This window comes from Puma concolor, chromosome A2, assembly GCF_028749965.1.
Source record: "Puma concolor isolate L17-30 chromosome A2, mPumCon1.1.hap2, whole genome shotgun sequence".
Lineage (NCBI taxonomy): Eukaryota > Metazoa > Chordata > Mammalia > Carnivora > Felidae > Puma > Puma concolor.
This window is the reverse complement of record NC_141668.1, coordinates 163,860,212-163,885,774: the sequence shown is the minus strand read 5'-3', so window position 1 is coordinate 163,885,774 and position 25,563 is coordinate 163,860,212. Positions and strand designations below refer to the sequence as shown.

The following is a 25,563-nucleotide window of genomic DNA, read 5'->3' as shown; positions in this document are numbered from 1 at the left end:
CCACCCCCGGCTCTCACACCCCACTCGCGGGGCTCTGCTCTTGGCGAGAGGGTTCACTTCTTCCAGAGACAACCATGCTCTCAAGGGAAAATCCTTTCTTTCCTTAACACCTCAGGAGTGGGGGCAGATGTTCCCCTCTCCCCTTCCACACATACTAACACGGGCCTGGCTGCGGCCCCTAACGCACTGGTGTGGAGACCCGGATGCAGGCCTAGGGTGGGCATCAGAATCACTAAGGGGAGAGAGGATTCCACCCCGAACCGCAGTGGTCAGGACCCTTCCCCACTGCTGTAGTCCTAAGGACACCCCCTCAGGTCCCAGGCCTCCTGGCCCAGCCCCGGTCACAGTTAAACTTTGCTTTCTGATTTTTCTCTTGTGCCCAGGCGACCACCTCCATCGGCTCCCGCCCGACCTTTCTTCTGAACTTCGTGGGAGACCCCTCCCGCCTGTCTGGTTTGCCCCCTTGGGGCCAGGTCTGTCCCGGCTGGTGTCCCTGAGCCCCAATCACCAGGCTCTGTGATTTTCTGACCATAATTTATTGACTTCAGTGCCCAGGCCAGACCACCCTTTGTTCTGTGAGTCTCCTGTGCAAGGTTTGGCTGGGCTACCCCTCAGCTCTGCCCGGGGCCCCCGCAGAGAAAGCAGCAGGGGCGGGTGGTCTCGCAGTCTCCACTCTTCGAGTTCTGTTACCAGACCTCACAGTGAGCCTCCCCCCTGCACTGGGCTGAGGGGCTGGGCTCCTTCTCTCAATAAAGTGACTGTCCTGGCAAGAGCACTGTTGTCTCCTTCCCAGCCCCTGGTGTCCGCGGGTCGCCCCCAGCCCGGAGCCACCCCCAGCAGCAGCAGGAACAGGCCTCTGGTGGGGTGACGGGGAGACCAAAGAAGGCACGGGCCCCACAAACAGCAAGCCCCCTCCCACCACAACCTGGTTCAGAAGGCCAGTAGGGAAGGGAAGGGAGAGTTTGCTTCCCGGGCCCCATCCCACACCTAGTGCCAGTGCAGTGCTGGAAGACTCAGGCTAAGGCACACACATTTACAGCAGGGGACGCGGAGACGAGCCACAATACCCAAGGGTTGCATTCAAATGCTGCGGTGCCCCCGTCCGTGCACCATTTCCAGGAGAGCAGGTACAGCCACTGAGCTGCCCCTCCCGGAGGGCCCAGGTCCGTCAGCCAAGCCAACAAGTGTTTCTTGCCTGGCCCCTCCAAGGGAGAGGACACTTGAGGGCCACACCTCCGGCCCTGACTGTATAGCCTCCCCTCCCGAAGGAAACTCAGTTGGGGAAGGGACCCCCACGTCTCACACACGTGTACCCTGCTGCCCTTTTCCCCGTTCTTCCTTCCGGGGCTACGTAGGCACAGGGCGCTTGTCCTGGAACAAGCGCTTGAGCGTGCAGACCTGTAGCACGGCCACCAGCAGCAGCACGGCCACGTTCACAGCAGACCAGAAGTTGACCCGCTCCAGGTTGCCTTCCTGCAGGTTGCGGTCACGTGCCTCAAAGGCCCGCAGTAGCGTCAGCATCTGGATGCTACGCTCCAACCGGGTCTTCATGGTCTCGATGGATTCCTGTGGGGCAGAGAGAGGGACAGGGTCAGGCCTCCGCCTCTCAGGGAGCAGAGACCAATAAAACCAGGGGGAATGGGGTGAGCTAAGATCACAGACTCTATGGCCAGGCTGCCGTGAGTCTTAAATCTGCTCTCTGTACCGAGTGGCTATGTGACCTTGAGCAAGCTAATTGACCTCTCTGGGCCTCTGTTCCCTCCGAATTGCTGTGAGAGTTACATGCCTAAATAAGTGTAAAAAAACATACTTAGTAGTAGTCAACAGCACAGTTGCTAAAGCCAGACTGCCCGGGGTTCAAATCCTCGCTTTGCCAGTTGCTAGCTGCGTGGCCTTAGCCATCCTGTGCCTCAGTTAGAATGGGGCATTGAGAACACACTACCTACTTCATGCGGAGATTTCATGAGATATTTAAGCCCTCCTACACCTAGAAATGTATTATTTTAACTGTGAGCTGCTATTAACATAATTAAGGTGGGGGCACCAGGGAGGCTGGGTCAGGCGAATGTGGACCCCAGCCTCTGTGGAAGAACGGGAGTGCGGCTGCCCAAAAGCCGGAGATGTGGGATGAGTGGCCCCAGTTCAGTCTGAGCGCACCTTGATGTCTCCCATCTTGACATCCAGCATCTCCTCGGGCTCCACGGCCTCTGCCCAGCCTTCAACCTCCTCATCGTCCTGCAGGCTGTCAAAAATGAGTTCAAAGAACACCAGCTTCTCTGAGATTGTGCTGAAGGAGTTGTCAAAGCACAGCTTGTAGTCCCCGGCCTCCGTGGGCTCCACTCTGGAAGAAAGACACACAGATACACGTGACCCTGAGTGGCCCACCAGCTGGACCTTGAGAGGCAGGGAAGGTGGTAACCTGAGGCCACTGGGGAGGGGCAGGGCTGAAACCGAACCCAGGCAGACAGTGGGACTGAACTCACGTGTGCACCCCATCTGCCTTGCGGGACTCGCTGACCAGCAGCACGCCCTGAGGGCTCTCCAGCGTGAAATCCACGTCCAGTCCAGCACCTCCGATCACCTGGGAGGGCAGGTAAGAGAGGGTGGAGGGCTAGGGGTAGGCCAAGAGCAGCTGCCAGGGAAAGCCAGACCCATACAGATCACCAGAAGGCTACCTAAGCCCTGACATCTACACCTGCGACCTGGTGCCGCCCGACCTGTCCCAGGTAGACCTTAGCCTTGGCTCTGTCTTCATTGATATGACCGCTTTGGGTTTGGCTCTTTCATCTGGTCACGCCCGCGTCGTAAATCCTTGATCGACGTTTACCTGGCCACACACCAAATGAGGGGAGAGGGCCCAGCTTTCCTTAACCCAACCCCTGCGAAATCCTCTTGCTGACCACGCCCTTTCTTGTGGCGCGTCTTGGTCACACCCACCGACTCTGGCCGTCGCAAACTCTTGGCCACGCCCACTCGGGAGGTTCCCGCCCCGTGAAAGGCTCCCCGTTATAACCTATGGCCCCGCCCCTTCTGGGTGTCTCACTCTAGCCCCGCCTCCTGCCATTATTCCCACCCCCTCCGCTCTACACGCCGTCTCCACCAGCTCCGGCTAGCGCTCCCTAGCTCCGCCCCCGCGCTCTTACGCACGGGCTCCTCCCCCTTCCCTCTAATGCATGCCTCGCTTCAGCTGCCTGGCCACGCCCCCTCACCCAGGCTCCGCTTGTTTGCTGGCTCCCCAACCTGGGACCCTCTACCTGGTACTCGGTCTCGAGGCTTGCGTTGGCAGGCGCTGACTGGTAGAAACACTGTTTCCTCCCCGCAGGCAGCAGGAACGTGAACTCGCCGTCCTGGATCGGCGGTGGCCCTGCCCCTCCCACCCCCACCGGCGGCAGTAGTAGCCACAGTGCCAAGGCTAGGGCCGCTCCGGCCGCCATCATCCGGGTCACCCTCCGGTCTGCTAAGAGGTCGTGGTTCCTTTAAGGGCTAGCCCTGCCCCTTCTGCTACTCGGCGGAGCTCATTGGCAGCCGCTCCATGAAACCAGCAAAGAGAAAAATGAAGGGCCCCTTGAGCGCTTAGCTGCCCGAATGAGTGCCCGATGTGCCTAACAACGCTCGATCATCTGGAGGTTTTTTTTTTTTTCTCCTGAGTGGCCTCCGGCTGTAGTCTCAACCGATGATGGGGGAAAAAAAAAATGACAAAAATAAGTACTATGATGGTGCATCTTTCTCAGGCAAAAGTTAAGACAACTAAGTCGGAGGCGGGCCGGGACCTTCTAAAGCCCCTCACTGAAGTTTTCCCAGAGTAAGCTGCGCGCTACCACCGATGAGCGAACCTGTCTGGGTGGAATGGACCTGTACGCGATCCGTAGGGCTCAAGTATAAAATGATTCCACTGGGCCAGGAAGACATTTTAGTGTTGATGTGGGCTCTGTGTCGTCTGTAGAGTCTCTCCCTTTATTCCTTAGACCTGTCGCTTTGTCAGTTTCCTCGTCTGTAGTTGGAGTGATGGAACGACCACCCCATAGGGCGGCTGTGAGAGTTGAGATGGAACCCTTGGGCTAGCGCTCATTTTTCCTGGCGTAGAGCCAGTACAGGGGCCTAGCCCTCCCTACACACCAACGGTCTCAAACTCTGGGGGACCAGCAGGTAAATAGAGTAACTGAAGTGGCTCAGGGTAAGAAAAACGACAGCCAGATTGCTTGAGAGTTAGAAGAGGGTGTGGGCCTGGGAGCCACGAAGGCTAGTTCCAACCACTCCCGACCCTTGGCTTGAAGACATCACCGTGCGGGGCCTCTGTATCCTCATCCATAAGATGGGGGTGATACTCGTCCTATCTCACTGGGCTGTTGTTGAAGATTAAATGAGAGAATGCTTGTTTAGCGCTTGGCACGGTATAGGCTCTCGGTAAATATTATCTGTTACCTTCCAGGCTTATTGCCCACCTCTTCTCCCTGTTTGGCTTAGAGTGTTTGGAGGCGACCTCCCTCTGGGAAGCCGACAGATAAGCAGAGTCACTGTAGAAACGGACTCTGATTGATGATTCTGTCTAGCATTAAAAAAAAAAAAAAGTTTAGACGGAAATGTTGAGTCTTTGAAGACAGGCCTTGGAGTGGTTGGCATTTGGTGACAGTTACTCTTCAAATACAGCTGATGGCTGTCCCCTCCTGCTTTTGGAGAACTTGGGGAAGTAACACCACTTGGTTACGTCAAAGATCATGGACAGTCAATGTTAGTTATTTCTTTTCACTTCCCCAATTGTCTGTCATTCAGACTTGCCGCTTGGACGTTTTGAAGTAGTTGTAGAGAATGGGTGATTTTTTTTTTTTAAGTTTATTTACTTATTTTGAGAGAGAGAATGCGAGCGGGGGGTTGGGGGGGCAAAGAGAGGGAGAGAGAGAATCCCGAGCAGGCTCTGTGCTGTCAGCACAGAGCCCAATGGGGGGCTCAATCCCACCTGAGCCAAAATCAATAGTCAGATGCTCAGCTGACTGAGCCACCCAGGCACCCCTAAAATTAATGATTTTAAAGTGAGTAATTCAGTGGCATTTATTACATTCACAATGTTATGCAACTGCTACTTTTATCTACTTTCAAAACATTTTCATCAGCCAGAAAATAAACCCTGTACCCGTTAAGCCTGTACGTCATCCGCTCCCCGCCCCCCACCCCATCAGCTCTGGCAACTACCAACCTGCCTCTATGAATTTGCCCATTCTGGATGCTTCATGTAAATGAAATATGTGACCATTTGTGTCTGGTTTCTTTCACTTAGCATAATGGAGGTTCCTCCTCCTAGCATGAATATTTAATTCATTTTAATGGCTGAATAATAGTCCATTGTATGGATATTCCACATTTATCCATTCAACCATTGATGGGCATTGGGGTTGCTCCCATCTTTTGGACATTGTGAATAGTGCTGCTATGAGTATTTTGAGAATCTGTTTTTAATTCTTTATGGTATACACCTAGGAATGGAATTGCTGGGTCATATATAACTTTTTTTTTTTTTTTAAGCAGAGCCTGAGACAAGGATTCAGGCACACATGCTTTGATTTCTTTTAATGTTTATTTATTTGAGAGAGAGCAGGAGTGGGGGAGTGGCAGAGAGAGGGAGACACAGAATCTGAAGCAGGCTCCAGGGTCTAAGCTGTCAGCACAGAGCCTGATGCAGGGCTCGAACCCACGAACCACAAGATCATAACCGAAGTCGGTCATTTAATCAACTGAGCCACCCAGGCGCCACCACTCTATGTTGAACTTTTTGAGGAACTCCCAGACTGTTTTCCACGGTGGCTGCCCCATTTTGTGTTCCCACCAACCACGTATGAGGGTTCCAATTTCTCCACATCCTCATCAACACTTGCTGTTTTCTATTTTATTTGCATTATAGCCATCCTAATGGGTGTGAAGTGGAATCTCATGGTGGTTCTGATTTGCATTTCCTTGATGTTGGGCTTCTTTTCAGGTGCTTCTTGGCCATTTGTATCTCTTGGGGAAACGTCTGTTCAAGTCCTTTGCCAGTTTTAAAATTGCGTTGTCTTTTTGTAGTTGAGTGACAAGAGTTATTTATATATTATAGAGAGCAAGCAGAAGAAAGAAAAACAAAAACTTCCCCGGATTTATTTTGGGGCACTCCCTCAATGCTTTTTCAGGCATTTACAACTCTGCCTTGCCCTTCACTTCCTGTTTGTGCTGAGCCTAGAGATGAGCCAGAAAGCTTAGAGACTTCTCCAGTCTTTTCTGAGCGCTTCTGCCCTGGGCATGCACATTGCTTTCTAAATCCCCCAGGATATATGGGTGCTTCTGAATGTCCGAACTACCCAGAGAAATGCTCACCCCAGCTTTTTCTCCTAGCTTGTGGCACGCCTATTGGGAAAATCTAATAAAAGGAAACCTCCTTTACAATGGAGTCAGGAGGGGAGCCTGGGTGGCTCAGTTGGTTAAGCGCCCAACTTAGGCTCAGGTGATGATCCCACTGTTCGTGGGTTCAAGCCCCGCATTGGGCTCTGTCTGCACTGACAGCTCGGAACCCACTTTAGATCCTCTGTCTCCCTCTCTGCTCTGCCGCCACTCATGCCCTCTCTCTCTCAAAAAGAAACAGAAAAAAACTTTTTAGATGGAATCAGGACAGAAGGGCTAATGCTCACACCCTACCACTCATTGTTCACTGCAGACCTGACAGGAAGAGAGATACCTTGCAAATTGATAGTTTCCTACCTGATTTTACTACCTCAGGAGGAGAAAAGGTTGTCCCTTCCCCTGGTAACAGCCCAGCCAATGAGACACTGTCACCACTCAACCAATGAAACATCGCTACACTTCCAACTCCCAGTTTAATCCAATGGACCTCTTGTTCATAACAGCCTTCCTGACTCCCCCCTTTCCTCTATAAAAGAGTGTTCCTCTTTTCGTTCGCCAGACCTGTCCATGCTTTTGCTTCAGCTTGCTTGTCCTTAGTTGCAACTCTGTGCTTTTCCTGAATAAACCCATTTTTGCTAGTAAAACCGTTGGTTAATATCGTCCCCAGTGGCAACATTATGCCCCAGGTGGCTGTGGGTTTTCTCCTTTGCCTTACACTATTTTCCAGGAATGCATTCTGAGTTCAACAGACAAAGCGCCTTGAGTCTGTCCCACAGGTAGCCCTCAGACATGTTAGAACGGACAAACACAATACTGCCAACCTCAGAGACCCAGGTACTGGAGCCCCATACTGGGAACATGGGCTGCTGTCCTCAAGACCTCCACCATGCTGGGAAGGAGCTGAGGGCAGGGTAGGGAAAACACCACAGAGCTTTCCTCCCACGTTCAAGGTTCCTTTTCATTTTGATTCAGTGTTCACTTGGTTGGCATAAACCCTTGGCTGTTTTCCAAAGTTCAGATAAAGTTGATTGTGACTGTGTTTGCTCAGTTTGTCAAAGCTTCTGCACAAGGACGGGCCCTCGGAGCTACCAACTCCGCAACTTCTGCCGATACCTGGGGCCTGAATGGGTGACTCTTGTGTCCTTCGACTGAGCAAAAACTCTCCCCTGTCCAAGTACTTAACAAGTATTTGCTCAGTGTCTACACTGTGAATAAAACAGACTCTGTCCGTGTCCTCATGAAGCTGCCATCCCAATGTAGGAGCCAGCTCAAACAAGCTCAGCACTCAGACGCCTTCAGGTAGTTACAGGCGTTAAAGAGTAAATGCTAGGTGGTAGATGGATGGCTCGTTTCACCTGGGTGGAGTCAGGGAAGGCTTCTCAGAGGAGGTGGCATTGAATCTCAGACTTGAAGTCGAAGGGAGAGGAGGCAAGTGGAGAGAACAAGAACAGTGCCCTGAGGTGGGAAGGTACTCCGAGGCCTCAAGGGGCAGCAAGGAAGTGGAGTGGAGGGAGGGGAGTAGTCAGAAAAGTGATGGGAGCAGCTGTGCAGGCCACATGTATAAGGTCCCTCTTCCCTTGTAGCACTGGCCCCGTAGTCAGCCTGGGGCTCTTATGACCATGGGGAGTTTGCAAACTAGCTTCTGGAGGCCACGGATCCCCCGAAATTATAACCAAAAGATTCTGAGAGTGTGTGCTGGGCAGTCTTTGTGTCCCCCACCCCCACCCCAGGGCCATTCTCCACCCTTTCCTGGCCTGCTCTGGAGGCTGATCTCTACACACCGGGTCAACTTAGCTGCCTTTCCCTCTCACATCCAGTTGGGGTTGGCTCTGGCAGGAGATCTGAGGGCCGGAGAGGAAGGTGTAGGTGTATATATTCTGGCTCCCACCCTGTTGGTCTGCATGCTTCTACCAAAGCCCACGACTCCAGCCCTCTCCAAGTTCCACAACTACCTTCCTCCCTAGCAACTTCAGGCCTGAGTGGTAACAGCTTCCTGACCCTGGGGAGTCAGCATCCCTTGCTGATTTCCCTTCACTCTGCCCATGACTCCTCAGTTGTACCTCTCATGGCTGCTATCTGTGACTAATACAGGTAAGTGTGTCTGTTTTTCTGAATTCAGAATTCTAGGTTATAGATTCCTGCACCATGTTAAATGCTCCCAGGATGGAGTCCTTAACATTCATCCAAGGACTTTAACATATATTATTCCCTTCACCTAGAGTGTCCTTCCCTTGTCTCCTTCTCAGGCTTTTGCAGTCAGATAACACCTCCTCCCAGAAGCCTTCCCTGAACCTGCTGAAGCCAGGTTAGGACCGTCCCCTTGGTGATTGCCTCCATTATAGCACTTCCTCAACTGGACTCTCATTGTCTGCTTGTCTGACTCTAACCAAACTCTGAGCATCCTGAGGGCAGGAGATTTTTTTATTCCTCATGGTGTCCCTGGAACTTAGCAAAGTTCTGAGACCTTGATGAAACACTAAACAACGGGTAGAATAGATAAGACAGGAATCTCTCTTAACTCTGTTTCCTACACACCCAGGATAGAGCAATAAAAATAGACTAAATGAATATTTTTTGGCTTTCAGGTCAGACAATCAAGAAATAATTGTGGGTCAGGGGTACCTGGGTGGCTCAGTCAGTTAAGTGTCCAACTTTGGCTTAGGTCATGATCTCACAGTTCATGAGTTCAAGCCCCACATAGGGCTCTGTGCTGACAGCTCAGAGCCTGGAAGCTGCTTCATATTCTGTGTCTCCCTTGCTCTCTGCCCCTCCCCCACTCACACTCTGTCTCTCTGTCTCTCTGTCTGTCTCTCTCTCCAAAATAAACATTGAAAGAAAGAAACAAAGAAAGAAAAAAAGGAGGAGAAAGAAAGAAAGAAAAAAAGAAAGGAGAAAGAAAGAAGAAAGAAAAAGAGAAAGAAGGAGAAAAAGAAAAGAAAGAACGAAGAAAGAAAGAAAAGAAAGAAAGAAAGAAAAGAAAGAAGAAAAAAGAAAGAAAAAGAAAGTGAGTTGTGGTTTACTGTGTGCCAAGCACTGGGGTAAGCATTGTGAAACTACAAGAGGCACCACAGACCCATCCCTGCACCATGGAAGGAAGAGAGGAAGGAAGAGAGCTGGATGAATTCAATAAATTCAAGCATGTTTTGTAAACCACCATAACCTAATTTAATGGATATTTACAGAATATTATACCAAAACCCTGCAGAATGTACTTTCACTTCAAGTGCATATAGAATGTGGATTGAGATATGCTGGGCCATTAAACAAAGAATCAATAAATATCAAGGGACTGAAATTATATGGAGTGTGTCCTCTGACCACAAAGGAATTAAATTAAAAATCACTAACAGTAAGCTATCTCATATGTTTGGAAGTTGACACATTTCTAAATAATGTGTGGGCCATAGAAAAAATTCACAAGTGAAATAAGAAAATATTTCTACTTAAGCACAATATGTCAGAGTGTTTGGGATGCAGTTAAAGCAGTACATAGAGGGAAATATATAGCTTTAAATGCTTATACACGAAGATAAAGTTTTAAAATCAATATTCTAAACTTCCATCTTAAGAACCTGTGAAGAGCCAATGAAACACAAGGTAAATAGAAGAAAGAAAAAAAAGACAAAAAGCAATTAAATCAAAAACAGAAAGTAGAGAAAAACAACGAAGCCCAAAGCTAATACTTTGAAAAGATTAATAAAACTGATTAACCCCTAGCAAGACTAATCAAGAAAAAAAGAGAAACAACACATTACCATTGAAAGAAGGAACATCACTACAGACCCTACAGACATTAAAAGTGTAATAAGGGAATACAAACAGTCTTATACGGATAAGTTCTACAACTTAGATGAAATAGACAAATTCCTTGAAAATATAACATGCCAAGTTTAATAAAAGAGCATCACAATGCACTGTAGTATAATTCAAGGAAATTTTTCTAAGTCCAGAGAGATCTGGAAAGATTTCTCAGAAGCGATATTTAAGCTGAGACCTGAAACAGAAGTGGAATTTTACCAGGTTTCCCACCTCCCCCCAGACAATTTATTAATTTTTTTAAGTTTATTTATTCTTTTTTTTTTTTCAACGTTTATTTATTTTTGGGACAGAGAGAGACAGAGCATGAACGGGCGAGGGGCAGAGAGAGAGGGAGACACAGAATCGGAAACAGGCTCCAGGCTCTGAGCCATCAGCCCAGAGCCCGACGCGGGGCTCGAACTCACGGACCGCAAGATCGTGACCTGGCTGAAGTCGGATGCTTAACCGACTGCGCCACCCAGGCGCCCCAAGTTTATTTATTCTTGAGAGAGAGAGAGAGAGAGAGAGACTGTGAGGGGGGAAGGGCAGAGAGAGAGGGAGATACAGAATCCAAAGCAGGCTCCAGGCTCTGAGTTGTCAGCACAGAGCCTGAAGCGGGACCCGAACCCACGAACCACGAGATCATGATCTGAGCCAAAGTCAGACACTTAACCGACTGAGCCACCCAGGTGCCCCAGAATTTTATCAAGTTAATAGAATTGTGTCCCAGGAAGGAGAGACAGCATGTACAAAGGTCCTGACATTGGAATGAGTTTTGTGTATCCAAATAGAAAAGTCCACAGTAATGACCCTTTTTGTTGTTTAGTGAACATATGCTTACATCCTTCCCTGGGGTAAACCTCCAGGTAGACCCGCTTGACCTGAACAGAAATGTTTAGAGAGACCAAAGCAAACTTATTGGTAAGACAGACATTTGGAAGTTTCTGGGGTGTAAACAGGAGGCAATTTATTCTGTAAACTGTAACATTTCCTCATTTGGGAGCCAGGGTTCCCTCTCACCTGGCTGGTGACGAGCCTGTGGCCTCAAACTGGGAGCACTCACATCTCTAGGCATTGCACTTCATACCATGAGTTCCTTGGATCTAATACCTGCTACTCTTAGGCCCATTCTCCAGAGCAGTGAACTGAGACCTCACAGAAGGACCACATCTTGCCTGAGGTCACAGAGACCAAACACTAACCACTGTGCTTTACCAACTTCCCCCAAATATACATTTCAACTTTGGAACTGGTTGGGCTGAGGTTTGTGTTTTGGGCATAGGTTTCCCAAATAGCCCATGGTCCTTGCCCTTCCTCTTCAGGAGGAGAAAACACACACACACGTACGTGTACACACACACACACACCTGACCATCTTAGCCATTTGTCCCTCCTCCCATCTCTACAGAACAGTGGCCACCAAGGTGCAGAGCAGTGCCAGGATCTGATGTGCATCCGTGGAAGGGGCGGGGAGAGGAGAGAGTCCCTTTCAGTAGCCAACTGTGTGTGTGCAACTTCCTGCCAGTGAGGAAACATTCGTTCAAATCAGCCCTGGTTCTCCTTTCCCTGCTCTGGCCTCACAGGAGGAGTTGGCAGTGAGCTGTGGGCTGCACTGGCCTCAGCCAGACTTCCTGGCCAAGCTCAGGAGGAGAGATGCCCTGGACTGTCCTGCTCTTTGCAGCCGGTGAGCCTGATGTCCCCTGCGCCACACCCGCACCGCTCCCGCCACCCTTGCCCACCTGACTGCTCTGGGGGCAGGAAGCAGCACAGGGCTGCCTTCTCCAGGTGCCGGAGGAGGCTGAGCCCTGACAGATCTGCCCCAGGGCTTTGGAAACGCCCCAGGAGCATGGCTTTCTCTTAACGGGATCCTCATCAACCCCCCCCCCCCCCATCAAGGATATCAGAAATCCCACCCCACCGGGGACAGCAGTGCCCACGCCCCATGACTCAGCCCCACTTGGTTTCTACAGGCTGCTACCTCCATGGCTGGGGCACCAAGAGGATCCGCTGGGGGGTGGGGGAGTAGCTGGGCAAAGGTCCGGAGACTGGACAATGTAGATCTCACTTGAGCTAGACATTCTGCTCAGGAGCGTGGGGGCAGCTGGGGAGACACTTGTCCCTCCTACAGGAAACTGTACCCCAAAAACCCCGATTCCTCACCACAGCCTGGGAAACAGGAGAAACCCTCTGCCTTCCGTTCCTCCTGTTCTTTCCCCGGTTCATCCCTTCCAGCCACCCTGGCTTCTCAGAGAACCCCACACCCTTTCCATTGTCCCAGCATGTGCCTGTGTTCCTCCCTCTGCCTGGAATGCTCTCCCCCAGCTCTTCCCGTGTCACCTCTTCAAGGAAGCCCTCCATGGCTGCTCCAACCAAGGCAGCCTTCCCATTATCCTGTCTGGGGTGCGCACAGTGCTTCTTGCATCTTTGAGAACATCAGCCCCTCCCCCCCCCCCCCCCCCCCGAGGCAGGCATGTCCAGCTGTCTATGTCGTTCGCTTTCGCCGCTCTGTCCCCGGCCCCTGAAACAGGGCCTGGCATACAGTGAGTGCTGTTGATCGAAGCGGCAAGGGTATAATTGCATTGCTATGCGAGAACCATTGCTGTCATAATAAAATGACTCAGCAACAGTGACCGTCCCCCCCAACCAGGTGCTAGCACCCAAGCCCCTGAACACAGCAGCGGAGTAGGATGACTAGCCTCGGGTAGTAAATACAAACCAAGGCCCAGAGGGGGTCAGCCACTTGCCCAAGGCCACGGAGCCAGATGGGCCTCTGCTCTCAGCACTCACCCTGCGTCCCTTTTTTCTGCATTCCAGGCTCCTTGGCCATCCCAGCACCATCCATCCTGCTGGTGCCCCCACACCCCAGCAGCCAAGAGGACCCCATCCACATCGCCTGTGTAGCCCCCGGGGGCTTCCCAGGGGCCAATTTCACGCTGTACCGCGGCAGGCAGGTGGTACAGCTCCTGCAGGCCCCCGCGGACCAGCTGAGGGTCACCTTCAACTTGACCGGCGGAGGCAAGGAGGCTCCGGGGGGCACGTTTCACTGCCAGTACGAGGTTCTAGGTGAACAGCCGCAGCTGTCCGACCTCAGTGACACTGTGAGTGTCTCCTTCCCAGGTAAGGCCCTCCAGCGGGCCCCTCACTGCCTGGGGCTCCATTCTCTCACCGCTGAGCCTTTGCTTATGCTGTTCCCTCTGCCTCGTGGGACAAGCCAGGCCTCCGGCTTGCCAGCGCTCACCCACCTTTCCTTAGTCAGTCCTCAGTCATTCCACGCGATGCGTCCTGCCATTCTCCCCATGTTGCAGATGGGGAAACTGAGGCATCAGAGATGGAGGGGCTCACCCAAGTCACACGGCTAGCGGGCAGCGGAGCTGGGGTTCCGTTGGCTCTGATATCTAGGCGTTAACACCTCCACACTCTGCTTCACCCTCACCTCCTAGCCACGTAACATTTTTGAGCACCTACAGAGCACCAGGCGCTGGCGAAACAAAGTCCCTACCCTCTCACAGCTGACATCCCGAGGGGATGCAGACAGACGATAACCAAGGAGTCCAATATATAGTCAGTGTGCCAGCAGGAGACAAAGTGGCAGGGATGAAATACAGCCTGGTAAGGGGTGTCATTTTATTTTACTTTATTTTATTTTTATTTGAGAGAGAGAGAGTGTGTGTGTATGCATGAGTAGGGGAGGGACAGAGCGAGGGAGAGAGAGAGAGAGAGAGAATGAGAGAATCCCAAGCAGGCTCCACGTTCAGCACAGAGCTTGATGCAGGGCTCGAACCCACGGCCCTGGGATCATGATCTGAGTGGAAATCAAGAGATGGTCACTCAACCAAAGTAGCCACCCAGGTGCCCCAAGGGTGTCATTTTAAATACAGACAGCGGCCAAGGAAAGCCTCTCTGAGGACCTGAATGAGGGGTCAGCCATGTGGGTAGCTGGGGCAAAAGGGTCCCAGCCAGTGGGAACAGACTGTGCAAAGGCCCTGAGGCCGGAACACGCCTGGTGTGATTGAGGAACACAGAGGCCCTCTGTAGGGCTGAAGCATGGCGGGCGAAGAGGAAAGTTGGGGGACAAGAGAGCAGGGAGGTGGCAAGGAGGATCGTGCTACACCTTTGGCTGCATTAAGGACTTTGGCTTTTCGTCTCAGTGAGACAGAAGCCCTGGGAAGGCTGATATTTTTCTGTGGTCTTCTCAGGACAGGGGGCTGGGTGTGGGCTCCGGATCAAGGAAGGAGCAGGAGGGAGGGAGGAGCCTCCAGGTAAAGCCTGTGCATCACCATCAATCAGAACATTCCAGCTGCAAAGAGAACTTTGTTGCTAGCAGAGGCCCCCACTTAAAGAGAACTTTGTTGCCTCCAGAAGGCCTAGTCATTGAGGTGACAGAACAGTCTGGGCCTTTGAGCTCCACTATCAAAGGCCCCCTTCTCTCACCTTGAGCCTGTGGTCTCAGAGTGGGGAGGTGACAACATCCCTCCTGCCCCAAATGAATGAATGAACAAGGACTAACAGTGTGAGAATACCAAGCATGTGTCTCTCCTTCCCCTTCCTGGCTTAGCTCCTGATCTCCATGGGGATCAGGTCATCTCCTCCTGTCTCCCCTGAGAGATCTCCTCTCTCCAGGGAGGGGCAGCCAACTCCCTTTCAGAGAAGTAAACTCTGAAGCTGGGGCTTCATGCTTTTGTGGCTGATTTCTGCATGGACCTCAGGGTCCACCATGGGGCTGGGGGTGGATGTCATCTGACCCCCTGGTACCCGGCTGAAGCCAGCAGGATCCTCAGGCTGCAAGTCACTGGAAACTTGGCTCAAACCGGTTTCAGAAACAAAAGAGAATGTGCTGGTTTGGCGAGCTGAGTCGGTATGCAGTTTTGGCTTCAGGCATGGCTGGATCCAGGTGCTCATAAAGAAGTCAGGAATCAAGTGCCACCTCTCCGTTCAGCTTTCTCCTATATCTTATTCTCAGGCAGGACCTCTCCTTCATGGTGTCAAAATGTGCCTAGAGGATCCAGATGTATATCCTACCAGCTTTGTAATTCTGGCCAAAAGAGTAACCCTCTCTTCCCAGTAGCCTAGCCAAAGTCTCAGAATTAGCTCTCATTAGCTCAGCTTTGGCCACATGCCCATCCCCAAACTAATCACCATGGCTGGGGGTGGGGGAATATGCTAATTCACCAGCACGGAGGTTTGCTAGATCCCCAGTCCAGCTACACCAGCATCAAATGGTTGGGCAGGATGGTGGGGGGAGGGCTGGATCCCCACATGTAATCTGGAGAAATGACAGGTGTCCCACCTTTACCCTCGCGACCCCGTAACCTGCCCCCTCTCTCTTTTTCTCGTGTTCCTCTAGTGCCCACTTGGATACTGGCACTCTCCTTGAGTCTGGCTGGAGCTCTCCTTCTCCTTGCTGGGCTGGTGATCATTGCCGTGGTGGTCAGGAGAGGTAAGAGCAGGCAGAGAAAGCATGGCCCACCAGCTGCCAGCATGCAACCCCTGAACATGTAAATGTTCCCATTTCTTAAAAGTATGGAGGCACACGGCCAGGGAGGTCTCACTCCAAAACTTAGCCATGAAGAATCCTTCAGAATGCAATGCAATGTTGGTGGGGGGGCAGGGGAAATTGACACACACACACACACGCACACACACATTAAAGTTTACTTATTTATTTTGAGAGAGAGAAAGAGTGGGAGTGGGTGGCAAGGAGGGGCAGAGAAAGGGGGAGAGAGAGAATCCCCAGCAAGCTCCATGCTGTCAGCGCAGAGCCCGATGCGAGGCCCAGTCTCACAAATGGTGAGATCATGACCTGAGCTGAAATCAAGAGCTGGTCTCTTAACGGACCGAGCTACCCAGGGGTCCCGATAGATATATTTCAATTATAAAATACATATAACATAAAGTTTAGCATCTTAACCCTTTATAAGTGTGCACTTGCAGCAACATCAAGGACACTCACTCTGTTATGAGACCATCACCAAGGTCAAACTCCGGAACTTCGTCATCTGCCCAAACGGAAACTCTGTCGTTCCCTTTAAACACTAACTCTCCTTTCCTCCTCCCTTAGCTCCTGTCAAGCCCTGAGATTGACATTTAACACAACAACAACAACAACAACAACAACAACAATTTTACACGCTTGTTTGAAGTTTTTACCCGCACACATTACTTATGTCAGGGGCGGGGGGTTGCTGTAACTCTCCTGTTGAGGGGCACGTTGACAGAGGAGAAGGCAAGTTTGGGTCACAAACGTATGAGGGGGCCTTGGGATTCTTGTGTGTGTGTGTGTGTGTGTGTGTGTGTGTGTGTGTGTGTGTGTGTGTGTGTGTGTTGCAAGCAGGATGCAACCATGACCAAAATCTAATAAATGCTTGTGTGTTTTTTTTGTCCCCAGTGAAAGTTAAAAAAATGCAGAAGAAAAGGTGAGGCCATCATCTCTGGACCTTCAGAGGGTGGTTTGGGGGAAATGCATACCAAAGGGTTGGGGGGGGCGGTATAGTGCAGAAATTCCTGTGGGGTGTTAAGGACTCTGAGGCATGGCTGGGTTCTGGGGACAGAAGGGGACTTCCCTGGCTGGGTAGGAGCCCCATTCCACACAGCGCCCTCTGGTGGGAGGGCCGCTTAATGGGAAGGGGCGCCATTTACAAAGTACGCGGGGTATGCAGGGCCCTCCGCTAGGACACTGCAGCTAGAGCCCGCAATAGCTCCCAGCTGCAGAGGAAGCTGGCTTTTTTTTTTTAAGTTTATTTATTAATTTTGAGAGAGCGCGCACACGCGCACATGTGAACTGGGGAGGGGCAGAAGGAGAGGGAGAGAGAGAATCCCAAGCAAGCTCTGCACTGTCAGTGCACAGCCCGACATAGGGCCCGAACTCATGAACCACGAGATCATGACCCGAGCTGAGGTGGTTGCTCAACGGACTGAGCCAGCCAGGTGCCCCTAAATAGCCCCATTTTATAGACAAGGAGACTGAGGCTCAGTACTGGGTCACACAGGGAGCAAGTGGCCGAGACTTCCTCACATCCCTTAACCAGTGCTGGGGGAGGGGAGTAGCACCCCCCTGGGGCTCTGCTGTGCCCAACTTGCAGCCTGTAGGCAGTGGCCCTGGTTCCTGGGCTTTTGTGATGTCCCAACTGGCCCCAGCCTCAGTTTCTCCTCTCTGAGAGAGGGGTGCCCCCCCCGCCCCGGCTGCCTAGTGGCATAGAGCTAGCGGCAGCCCCAGGGATCGAATCCCGACTTCACCTGGCGGTGGGGCTCCTACAAGAGAATTTCCATCTGAGGGGACTTGGGGAGGATGCAAAGAAGGTGTGGAGCGAAGGCCAAGTGTGGAGCCAGGGGCTTCTGGGAACAAGCCTCACGCCCTCCCAAATCCCTTTGCAGAGAGCGAGAATCCTGCTGGGCCCAGATCAACGTCGCCACCACAGGTCTGTACCTTCTTACTCCGATCTCCTGCTGGGTCAGGGTCACCCCTTCAAAGCTCTATCAGACCTCATTACTTGCTCCTGAACACACCCTCCCCTGCCCGCACCCCCCCCCCCCCCCCAGCCCCGGGTTCCAACTCTCACCTTCTCTCTTTGCCTCGTCCTCATTCTGTGGTCGTCCTTACCTCTGCCTACAACATACTTCCTCCCTCCGGTCTTAAAGGCCACCTTCTCCGGGAAGCCTTCCCTGACTCCTAGACAGGGTCTGGGCTGTCTATTTACATTGCCTCCAGCACCCTATGATTCTTCTTACCCCTCAGGAAAAACACAGGTAATCACTGCCTGCTGTGTATGTAATACTCGCCTCCACCGCTGGACGCTCAGTTCCACGGGGGACGGACGGCGTCTGTCCACCGGGGCGTGCTGGGCGCTTTGACCATGCCTGGCACTGCCCTTAAATGGAGCCCCCCTTGTGACCCAGAACGTGTCATTCCGAAGGCTTCCACCAGGGGGCGAGAGGCAGCCAGTTTGTGCTCTGCGAGGCTCAGGAAGGGCTCCCTCGCGGAGAAATTCCATCCGCTACTTCTTTCACTCTCCAGCACATTTATTGAGCCCCTACTAGGTGCTAACGTTTGGGGGAGGCGTCCCTCAATGACCAAGACAGGCGATCTTTGCCCACAAGCCCATACTCCAGTGGGAAAACAGTCGATGGCATGTGGGACCCTGTCTGGGGTGAGGAGGGTGGTCCCGGGCGTGGGGAAATGAGTTGTAAGCAGAGACCGGCAGGTTCAGAGTAGCTGGGTGAAGGGCAGGCGATTGGAGGAGCCCCCGGGGCGGGGGAGGAGCTGAGAGGTGCTCTGTAAAGTGGGAGTCGAGAGGAGAAACCCATTTATCAGAGGGCAGCGAGGGGCCCCTGGGGGAGGGCTCCAAGCGGAAAAAGGACACCGTTCAGTTTGCGGCTGGGAATGGTTCACGCTGCGGAATGGGCTGGAAGGGACCAAAACATGCTGGGAGGCGGATCCCAAGCCCTTCATCTCGGCGGGCTTGAGGCCTGTGTTCTTAGGGGGAGGGCCCCCGGAGGGCGGTGAGCAGGGATTTTAAACTGGCCCCTGGTTTTCCTTTCTCTATTTTAGATATGACCTTTGACAATTCCCTGTTTGCCATCTCTACGGTAAGTCATTTCATTTCTTGGTTCTGGTTTTCTGCTGACCGTCCTAACCTTAGGAAGGCCTCCACCAGGCTGGGTCCACTAGATGTCTCGGAGCTTCAGGGGTCCTGGGAAAAGCCTAGAATCACTGAGCAGGGTTTTGTTTGTGAGCCAAGAGTTGGCTCTGATAAATCCCAGGGGATTGCAGGCAGCCACGTCCAGGCCTTGTGGGACACAGGGCAGGATTCCCCCCGGGCTGGAGCACTGGGACGAGAACTGCACAAGGCTTCCAATTCTTCAGCGCTTCCTAATTTCTATGGGCGGAGATAGACGATGCCATGCGGGGTAAGAGTGAGAGGGGAGCTCACTTCTCACTTAGATAGGAGCCCCAGGAAGCCTCAGAGACCGGCGACAAGCAGGGGGTAGCTATGGAAGATTGCTTCAGGCTCCGGACACGTTGTTGGCACGGTCCAGGATAACTGGAGTGGAGCCAAGTGAGGAGTCGAGGGGCGCCCCGCGGAGAACTTTGACTTTTTGCCCAAAGTGAGGTGGGAGCCATGGAGGGTTCGGAGCAGAGGGAGGTGACCGAGACAGGTGCTCACAGGCGCCTTCTGGCGGCTGCAGGGAGGACAGACTTGGGGGGTGTGGACGCGCCGGAACGCGGGGGGGGGGGGGGGGGGTGCGGGGATGCAGGTGGGGGCGGGGACCAGAGAGAGGCGACTGTGCTGGTCCAGACAAGCTAAGTGGTAGGTGGCTTGGTCCCGCGTGCTGGCAGCAGAGGTGGGAGAAGCGCACAGATTCAGGGGACAGGAATTCAGGGGGCAGGAAACACGGCGCTGACTTCGGATGGGATGGTGGGCGGAGGGAGCAGGAGGAGGGAGGCGTGGGGGAGCCCTGAGGCGCAGTAGGTTTGGAGGGACAAGAGACAGGCTGGCCCACCGGGCGATGCCCAAGGGCAGGTGGAGACGGGACTCTGGAGTTCCGGAGAGAGGAGCGTGGACATTTCAACTGGCCCCCCCAGTCACAGGCGGCAGTCGCTGGTGTTCGAATGTGACAAGGAAAGGGAAGGGCCAGTTCAGCCCCGGTCTCAGCTCCCGGAGCAGCTCCTGTGCTGTTAAGAAACAGCCGGCAGCCAGGGAAGTTCTAAAACTTTCTGGGAGAAGCCACGCGGCTCAAGGCACCATCCTGGTGATTTTTCCTTTTTCCTTTTATAAAAAAAAGACATTTACAGGGCGCCTGGGTGGCTCAGCCAGTTAAGCGTCCGACTTGCAGCTCAGGTCATGATCTCATGGGTCACGGGTTCAAGCCCGGCGTCGGGCTCTGTGCTGAACAGCTCAGAGCCCTGGAGCCCGCTTCAGATTCTGTGCCTCCCTCTCTCTGTGCCCCGCCCCTGCTTGTGCGCTGTCTCTCTTTCTCAAAAATAATAAACAAATTAAATAAAAAAAGACATTTACAACGAAACAAGTGGAAACAGATGAAGACAAGGAGAAAAGTTTAAAAAGTATCTTAGTCCTGGGGCGCCTGGCTGGCTCAGTGGAGTGGGCCAAGCGTCTGATTTGATGATGTCAACTACTCACGAGTTCCAGCCGCGCTTGGGGCTCTCTGCTGTCCTTCCAGGACCGGCTTCAGATCCTCCCTCTCCCTCGTTCTGCCCCTCCCCCCTCTCAAAACTAACTAAACACTAAAAACATAAAAATGTTTCAAAAATAAATAAATAGTATCTTAGACTGGCTGGCTCAGTAGTGCATGTGACTCTTGATTTCAGGGCTGTGAATTCAAGCCCCACATGGGGTGTGCAGCCTACTTAAAAAAAAATAAAAAGAAAAGAAAAAGTATTTTAGTTCTTGTGACTCTATAGGTTTTTTGTTTTTTTTTTTTAATTAAAATTGGGGGGGGGGGGCGGTGACTGGGTGGCTCAGTCAGTTAAGTGTCTGATTCGATTGCAGCTCAGGTCATGATCTCACGGTTCGTGAGTTTAAGCCCCGAGTTGGGCTCCAGGATGGTGGTGTGGAGCCTGTTTGGGATTCTCTCTCTTGCAAAACAAATAATCTTAAAAAATGGGGGGCTTGGCTCAGTCGGTTAGGATTCCACCTTCGGCTCAGGTCATGATCTCACAGCTTGTGAGTTCGAGCCCCTTGTCAGGCTCTGTGTTGACAGCTCGGAGCCTGGAGCCTGTTTCAGATTCTGTGTCTCCCTCTCTCTCTGCCCCTCCCCCACTCGTGCTCTGTCTCTCTCTGTCTCTCAAAAATAAATAAATGTAAAAAAAAAAAAAACCACATTAGAAAAAAATTGGGGCGTGCACCTGCCTGGCTCAGTCAGCACAGCATGTGATTCTTAATCTCATGGTCGTGAGTTCAAGCCCCACATTGGGCATGGAGCCTACTTTAAAAATACATATTTTTAAATCATGAAATACATCCATATGTCAAAATTATATATATAGTAAAGTATCCTTCTGTCACTAACCCCTGCCCACCCACTGGTCTCCTCCACACATACAGGTAACCACCATTAGTAGCTTCTTCGTGTACATGTAAGGAAAGGTGAAAATAGGCCATCTACATTCTCACCCTTTCTCTTTCTTTTCTTTTTTTTTAAGTTTATTTATTTTGGGACAGAGAGAGAGAGGATGAGCAGGGGAGGGGCAGAGAGAGAGAGAGAGAGAGAGAGAGAGGGGGGGGGGAGGCACAGAATCCGAAGCAGGCTCCAGGCTCTGAGCCATCAGCACAGAGCCCGATGCGGGACTCGAACCCATGAACCGTGAGATCACGCCCTGAGCCGAAGTCCGACACCTAACCGCCTGAGCCACCCAGGTGCCCCGATTTTAACCATTTTTAAATGTTTATTTATTTTGAGAGAGAGGGAGAGAAAGGGGGAGGGGCAGAGGGAGAAGGAGACAGAAGATCCGGAGCAGGCTCTGAGCTGACAGCAGAGAGCCCGATGCAGGGCTTGAACCCGTGAACTGTGAGATCATGACCTGAACTGAGATTGGAAGCTTGACAGACTGAGCAACTCAGGCACCCCATACCGTGTTAACCATTTTTTAAGTGTCCAGTTCAGTGGCATTAAGTACATTCATCGTGTGCAGCCCTCCTCACTGTCCATCTCCAGGACTTTGTCTTGCAAAAGTGAAACGCCCTCCCCCCCCCCCCCACTGTACACTAATTTGTCATTCTTAACAAATCCCAGCCCCCAGCAGCCACCATTCTGCTTTCTGTCTCTGTGGGTTTCTGTATTCTGGACAATTTATGTAGAAATGATGCCATATAGTGTTCATCCTGTTGTGTCTGGCTTATTTCATTGAGCACAATGCCTTCAAGTTTCATTCATGTTGTAACATGTGTCAGAATTGTATTCTTGTTAAAGGCTGAATAATATTCCATTGCATGTATATAGCACATTTTGTTTCTTTGTTCATCTGTTGAGGGACACTTGGGTTGTTTCCACCTTTTGGCTACTGTGAATTGTGCTGCTATGAACATGGGTGTGCAAATGTTTGAGTCCCTGATTTCAATTCTAGTTTCTTTCCGAAGCATGAGAAGCTGTGCTGTTGGCTGCAATAAAAATAAAGCAGCTAACAGTTCTCCAGCTAGCTTGTATTGGGTTACCATACTGAAGGGTTAATGTTCACTTTATAACACCCTATGAAGTGGAGTTCACATTTTTTCCCCAAATGTTGATTTTTGAGAGAGAGAGAGAGAGAAGGTGGGGGAGGGGCAGAGAGAGGGGGAGACAGAGGATCCAAAGCAGGCTCTGCACTGACAGCAGAGAGCCCAATGCAGGGCTGGAACTCACAAACCATGCGATTATGATCTGAGCCAAATTCGAACGCTTAACTGACTAAGCCACCCAGGTGTCCCAGGAGTTGACAGTTTAAAAAAATGTTTATTTATTTATTTATTGACAGAGAGAGAGAGAGAGAGAGAGAGAGCGAGCACAAGCCGGGGAGGGACATAGAGAGAGAGGGAGATACAGAATCAGAAGCAGGCTCCAGGCTCTGAGCTGTCAGTGCAGACAGACGTGGGGCTCAAACCCACAAACCACAAGATCATGACTTGAGCCGAAGTCAGACGCTCAACTGACTGAGCCACCCAGGTGCCCCTGACGTTTTTTTTTTTTTTTTTTTTTTTTTAATAGACAAGAACATTGAAGCTAATTATGGGCCTTAATGGGGTCATCCAGCTAGGCAGGTGCAGGACTGGGGTGGAACCCCAGCCAGCTCTCACCTACCAAGCTTTGGTTTTAGTAAGTTCATCTATTCTTTTTTTTAAAAAAAAATTTGTATGTTTATTTATTTAAATTTTTTTTTCCAACGTTTATTTATTTTTGGGACAGAGAGAGACAGAGCATGAACGGGGGAGGGGCAGAGAGAGAGGGAGACACAGAATCGGAAACAGGCTCCAGGCTCCGAGCCATCAGCCCAGAGCCCGACGTGGGGCTCGAACTCACGGACCGCGAGATCGTGACCTGGCTGAAGTCGGACGCTTAACCGACTGCACCACCCAGGCGCCCCTATTTATTTATTTAGAGAGAGACAGAGACAGCATGAGTAGGGGAGAGGCAGCGAGAGAGGGAGAGAATCCCAAACAGGTTCTGCACTGCCAGCACAGAGCCCAATGCGGGGCTCAAACCCATGAACCGTGAGATCATGACCTGAGCCGAAGCCAAGAGTCAGCCCCAGTTCATCTCTTCTTGGCTGGCATTTGGGGCAGGAGCCTCCAAGGTGGAGGAAAGGATAGACTTCTGAGGAAGGTTTTGTGGGAGCCCAGGCAGGAGGGGAGGAGATGATGGTAACAGTTTTGTTCACTTAACAGTTGGTACTTGCCACGTGTCAGGCACTCTGTCTCTTTAATCCCTTTATGTTTTGTAGCAACTCTAGGAGGGGTGTATGAGCGTTCTTCCCATTGCGTAGAAGGAAAAAGTGAGGCACAGAGGGGTCAGGTTACTCCACTGACGTCAGACTTCTAGGCCAGGGCGGAGCTGGGGTTTGAACCCAGGCTGTCTGATTACCTACCCAGCCTACAGGAAGTCAGGAGGACAGAAGGCAGGATCTGGGTCCTAAAGCTGTGGGTGTGTGCGAGGGTGGGGGGTTGTGAAATGGGACCTGAGGAACTGGGGGAGTCTCAGTCTCAGAATGTAGGGAGACCCGAGATCCAGAAACCCCAAATCACACTCTTCTCTGTTTTTCCTCCATGGACAAAGAAAATGAATCCAGAAGATCCAGCCACGCTGGATGCTTGCTCGGGCTCCGTCGAGACACCTGGCAACTCCGGGCCCCGGAAAAGGCCCACTTCCACATCTTCCTCGCCCGAGCCCCCCGAATTCAGCACTTTCCGGGCCTGCCAGTGAGGCTGAGGATCGGGGGCCCCTCTGTGTCTGTGCACTCTCCATTCAGCCCCCTGTCTTGAGGGCCTGAGGTTGCTCTAGCTACTTTGGGGTTTCTGGCTGCTGCCTTCTCAGGGAATTGAATAGAGGAGACCAAGAGAATCCTTGGCCTGGGGACCTTCCTCGACAGAGGAGCAGGAGTGGCAGAGGGGTCGCCCACATTGTCCTGGAAGCTGGACAGAAAGTGGGAGCACTCTTTGGATTCTACGCAGGAAGGAGATGTTAGGATCCCTGTGGCTCTCAGCTGGGCCATAAGAGGTCTGAATTCTCTGCACACCCTTCCAGTTTCCTCCTCCTCCTGTGGCGTCTGACTCGACCAGCCCAACTGGGTTTTTGGAGCATAGGGTACCTGGGGGTATGTTCTGTATGTCTGTCCTACTGGCATGCCTAAGTTATTAATTATAACACGTGTTGAGCTGTTCCCAAAGTCTCTGTGGAGTGTAATCCTTCAAGCCCAGGATCTCTGGGTCTAATCACTGGATGCCTAGCGGGAGGGGAGCAGTACCCAAATGCATCAGGCTGTCAAGGTATATGGTGAGGCCCCTGGGGGGACAGGAAGGGGCCAGTGTCATGCGGGGTCTTTGCTAAAGTCCTTGCATTGGTGAGTACAGGGAGTGGAATGATGGGGGCATTGATGAGGAGGTCCAGAGAACTGTGGGAGCTGCAGAAGGTGGGAAGCCACCACAAGCCTTTTGGGACCCTCCGGAAGAGAATGGAGCCCTGGAGCAAGGGGGTCTTGGAAGACAGATGTATGTGTGTGTGCGTTTGTGTTGTGTGTGTCCCTGTGAAAAGGGGCACTTGATCCTGCTTTGCTGGATTCGTTGGCTAGCCAGCGCTGGGGGGAAGGGAGGAGCTTAAGGGAGGGACCCAGAAGGAGGGATTCAAGAATTTTTTGTGGGGGAAGAGATGGCCAAGGATGGAGGAAGAGGGTGCTAGGGGAAGTGGGCGACGATGGGGAAGAGATAGGAGCAGTTGACTGCTGGGAGAAGGGACCTTTCCGCAGATTCAGGATGAGGGCGGAAGCTGAGTCCCACTTCAAACTGATTTTCCCTTCTGGAAAGCTGGGTGGGGGGGTGGGGCCACAGGCTGGGGGCGTGTCCAGGAGCCTGGCCCCGCCCCTGCTCCGGCCCTCCCTGTGAGCGGAGAGCCTCACAAAGCCACATCGGGGGGCGGGGGGAAACAGGGCCGGTATAGGGGAGGGGCCTCGTCGTACCGGCACCCCGCCCCCCGCGTGCCTTCTCACAAAGCCGGGCAGGGCCAGGGGGCGGAGCTCGGCCGCAGAGGCGTGTCGTAGCGGAAGGGCGTCAGACCCTCCTCCACCGTTCGCCGCTGGGGAGCCGCCTCACAAAGAGCGGCCGTTTGCGCGGGGCGGGGCCAAGGGCGTGTCCACACGGCCGAACACCGCCCCCCCCTGGGGAGCGCCCCTGTCCCCGCCCCGCCCCGAGTCTCCGCTCCGGC

At 52.3% G+C, this 25,563-nt stretch overlaps 3 protein-coding genes across 7 annotated transcripts in view; 2 read left to right on the top strand and 1 right to left on the bottom strand.

Annotated features, from left to right (window-relative positions):
* Positions 1-772, top strand: part of DNM2 (dynamin 2) — a 90,299-nt gene extending 89,527 nt beyond the window's left edge. For both annotated transcript variants that reach the window (XM_086699074.1, XM_086699079.1), the window contains one exon: positions 384-772. In XM_086699074.1, the coding sequence (XP_086555200.1) occupies positions 384-423 (40 nt within the window). In that variant the 3' untranslated portion in view covers positions 424-772. The remainder of the gene's footprint in view (positions 1-383) is intronic.
* On the bottom strand, positions 518-3,538 carry TMED1 (transmembrane p24 trafficking protein 1). Its single transcript, XM_025916278.2, has 4 exons — positions 3,255-3,538; positions 2,484-2,581; positions 2,158-2,341; positions 518-1,566 (listed from the first exon to the last, which is right to left on the bottom strand). Exons 1-4 carry the CDS (start codon positions 3,435-3,437, stop codon positions 1,348-1,350), a joined length of 684 nt encoding a protein of 227 aa, XP_025772063.1. The 5' UTR covers positions 3,438-3,538; the 3' UTR covers positions 518-1,347.
* Positions 3,539-3,823: 285 nt separating this feature from the next.
* Positions 3,824-24,532, top strand: CA2H19orf38 (chromosome A2 C19orf38 homolog). Of its 4 annotated transcripts, none has more exons than XM_086699091.1 (8): positions 3,824-4,146; positions 11,745-11,845; positions 12,976-13,278; positions 15,506-15,598; positions 16,547-16,574; positions 17,533-17,576; positions 18,707-18,744; positions 23,923-24,532. In XM_086699091.1, the coding sequence occupies exons 2-8, from the start codon at positions 11,815-11,817 to the stop codon at positions 24,067-24,069; spliced, it is 684 nt and encodes a 227-aa protein (XP_086555217.1). In that variant the 5' UTR covers positions 3,824-4,146; positions 11,745-11,814; the 3' UTR covers positions 24,070-24,532. The 4 variants fall into 4 exon arrangements, 3 of the variants coding, with proteins under 3 accessions (XP_086555217.1, XP_086555218.1, XP_086555216.1); XM_086699092.1 differs by lacking the exon at positions 3,824-4,146 and adding an exon at positions 18,929-19,065 and having other exon boundaries at positions 11,684-11,845; positions 23,923-24,065; XR_015248531.1 differs by lacking the exon at positions 3,824-4,146 and adding an exon at positions 19,742-19,908 and having other exon boundaries at positions 11,686-11,845; positions 23,923-24,057.
* The last annotated feature ends 1,031 nt before the right edge of the window (positions 24,533-25,563 follow it).

What these genes read in the sequence shown, in the direction of transcription:
- CA2H19orf38 (XM_086699091.1), top strand. Translation starts at nt 11,815, where the DNA reads ATGCCCTGGACTGTCCTGCTCTTTGCAGCCG. An exon ending in TGTCCTGCTCTTTGCAGCCG is followed by an intron (nt 11,846 to 12,975) that starts GTGAGCCTGATG and finishes TCTGCATTCCAG; the next exon opens with GCTCCTTGGCCATCCCAGCA. An exon ending in CCCTGTTTGCCATCTCTACG is followed by an intron (nt 18,745 to 23,922) that starts GTAAGTCATTTC and finishes CCATGGACAAAG; the next exon opens with AAAATGAATCCAGAAGATCC.
- TMED1 (XM_025916278.2), bottom strand. Translation starts at nt 3,437, where the DNA reads ATGATGGCGGCCGGAGCGGCCCTAGCCTTGGCACTGTGGCTACTACTG. An exon ending in GCCTCGAGACCGAGTACCAG is followed by an intron (nt 2,582 to 3,254) that starts GTAGAGGGTCCC and finishes CTGCCCTCCCAG; the next exon opens with GTGATCGGAGGTGCTGGACT. An exon ending in TCAAGATGGGAGACATCAAG is followed by an intron (nt 1,567 to 2,157) that starts GTGCGCTCAGAC and finishes TCTGCCCCACAG; the next exon opens with GAATCCATCGAGACCATGAA.